The 2,910-nt window shown below is 42.0% G+C and overlaps 1 protein-coding gene across 1 annotated transcript; it reads left to right on the top strand.

Moving 5' to 3' along the window:
• The first annotated feature begins 1,403 nt into the window (after positions 1 to 1,403).
• Positions 1,404 to 2,369, top strand: LOC128846090 (olfactory receptor 11A1-like). Its single transcript, XM_054045164.1, has one exon. The coding sequence runs from the start codon at positions 1,404 to 1,406 to the stop codon at positions 2,367 to 2,369; it is 966 nt and encodes a 321-aa protein (XP_053901139.1).
• Positions 2,370 to 2,910: the final 541 nt, after the last annotated feature.

Genomic DNA, 2,910 nt, shown 5'->3' with positions numbered 1-2,910 from the left:
ACTTCACAGTCTGCTTTGGACTTAACTATCTTGAGTAGTTTTTTATCATCTACAAATTTTGCCGCCTCACTGTTTACCCCTTTTTCCAGACCATTTAAGAATATGTTGAATAGGACTAGTCCCACTACAGACCCCTGGGTGACCCCACTATTTACCTCTCTCCATTCTGAAAACTGACCATTTATTCCTATCCTTTGTTTCCTATCTTTTAACCAGTTATCAATCCATGAGAGGACCTTCCTTCTTATCCCATGACAGCTTACTTTGCTTAAGAGCCTTTGGTGAGGGATCTTGTTAAAGGCTTTCTGAAAATCTAAGTACATTATATCCACTGGATACTCCTTGTCCACTGCTTGTTGACTCCCCTCAATAATTCTAGCAGATTGGTGAGGTATGATTTCCCTTTACAAAAACCACGTTGACTCTTCCCCATCAAGTTATGTTCATCTATTTGTCTGACAGTTCTCTTTTTTGTTTACTAAACTTTCAACCAATTTGCCCTTTACTGAAGTCAGGCTTACAGGCCTGTAATTGCCGGGATCACCTCTGGAACCCTTTTAAAAAATTGGCGCCACATTAGCTATCCTCCAGTCCTTTGGTACAGAAGCTGATTTAAATGATAGGTTACAAACCACAGTTCTGCAATTTCACATTTGAGTTCCTTCAGAACTCTTGGGTGAATACCATCTGATCCTGGTGACTTAGTACTGTTTAATTAACAATTTGTTCCAAAACCTCCTCTAATTACACCTCAATCTGAGACAGTTCCTAAGATTTGTCACCTAAAAAGAATGGCTCAATTTTGGAATCTTTCTCACATCCTCAGCTGTGAAGGCAGATGCAAAGAATTTGTTGAGTTTGTCTTCAATGGCCTTATTGTCCTTTAGTGCTCCTTTACCATCTTGATCGTCCAGGTTGTTTAGCAGGCTTCCTGCATCTGATGTACTTAAAAAAATGGCTATTACTTTTTGAGTCTTTGGCTTGCTGTTCTTCAAATTCTTTTTTGGCTTTCCTAATTATATTTTTACACTTCTCTTGCCAGAGTTTATGCTCCATTCTTTCTATTTTCTTCACTAAGATTTAACTTCCACTTTTTAAAGGATGCCTTTTTTTGCCTCTCACTGCTTCTTTTACATGCTCATCTATAGAATCAGATTCTGGCTGCTGATGGAGACAACATACAAGACAATAAGAAACTATCATCTGATGTGGTGTGGAAATTGTTACATTCCTGTTTCCTTACAACATTTTAAAATGATTATTAACTTAGTCCTGGAAGAGTGGGTGGGGGACTGAGTTTGCTTCTTGGCCATTTTAAGATGAACTGGCAGAATATTGATTCTAGTTATTCTGGTATATTTGTATATTGTTATTACTTTTCTTTATTGAGGTTGCTGCATTGAATGGAGGAAAGAAAATGGGGAAATCAGACGTTGATCAGAGAATTCATCCTCCTGGAATTGGGGAATATCGCTGAAGTGCAAGTTCTTCTCTTCCTGTTGTTCCTAGCGATCTACATTGTGACCATGGCTGGGAACATTCTGATCATTGCCCTAGTTATGGCTAATCGACGTCTTCATACCCCCATGTACTTCTTCCTGTGGAACTTGTCCTGCTTGGAGACCTGCTACAGTTCCACAATCCTTCCTAGGATGCTGGCCAGTATGCTGACTGGGGAAAGAACCATTTCTGTTAGCGGCTGCATCACGCAACTTCATTTTTTTGGTTTCCTGGCAGCTACAGAATGTTACCTGCTAGCAGCAATGTCTTATGATCGGTATCTAGCAATATGCAAACCTCTGCAATATGCCATCTGCATGAATGGTAGGAACTTCCTCTGGCTGGCGTCTGGGTCTTGGATCAGTGGATTTCTGGGCAGTACAATAATGACATTTTTGGTGTCAAAATTAACTTTCTGTGGCCCAAATGAAATTGACCATTTCTTTTGCGATTTCACCCCAATGATTAAACTCTCCTGCAGTGACATCAGCCTGACCACCCTGGTGACCCTGATTCTTTCTTCCATGGAAACCCTGGTTCCATTTCTGTTAACCATGACATCCTATGTTTGCATCATAGTGACCATTCTAAGGATCCCTTCCACCAGCGGGAGGCAAAAGGCCTTTTCCACCTGCTCCTCTCACCTCGCCATGGTCACAATTTTTTATGGCACTATAATTATAGTCTATGTGATGCCAAAAAACAGTACACTGAGAGAGCTGAACAAAGTGTTCTCCGTCTTCTACACTGTCCTGACTCCCCTGGCCAACCCCCTCATCTACAGCCTGAGAAACAGAGAGGTCAAGGAGGCCCTGAGAAAATTTTGCACTAAGTATCTTGCATTCTCATGTTTTAATGCATTGGAATAATGAGTCTCGATTTATTAACCAGGAGGCACTATTTCGGACACCTCTAGCTCTGGCCAACCCCCCCCATCTACAGCCTGAGAAACAAAGAGGTCAAGGAGGCCTCAGAAAAGCCCTCAGTAAATTCATTGGACCAAATTCTCACCAGGTCTCCACACAAGTCAATGGAGCTATGCTGGTTAAACCAGCTGATTGGCTGGTCCATGGTGATCAGAAGACTTCAGATGGGCTTCATTAAATGAGAATTAATCCTTATGTTTTAAATAGTCTGGTTGGGCTGCATCTAGGTTGATGAACACTCAAACCATCTGGCACCACCATAAGAGAATGTCAGGATGTACTGAGTTCTCAGACAGCTGCATTGACTTTAGGGCAGGTATTTGCTTCTCTTATCACCTGTGGGGTACATGGGGTGGTTTGTGGGGGGCAGTGGGGGTCTCGGGGTGCAGAGGAGGCTAAATAATGAGCCCCACGATGTGGAGGATCTGAAACGGAGTAGATAAATCTGACCAAGATTGCAAGAGACAAGATCCATTCTAGGGCT

Source organism: Malaclemys terrapin, chromosome 12 (genome assembly GCF_027887155.1).
Source record: "Malaclemys terrapin pileata isolate rMalTer1 chromosome 12, rMalTer1.hap1, whole genome shotgun sequence".
NCBI classification, from domain to species: domain Eukaryota; kingdom Metazoa; phylum Chordata; order Testudines; family Emydidae; genus Malaclemys; species Malaclemys terrapin.
This window is presented reverse-complemented; position numbering and strand designations above follow the sequence as displayed.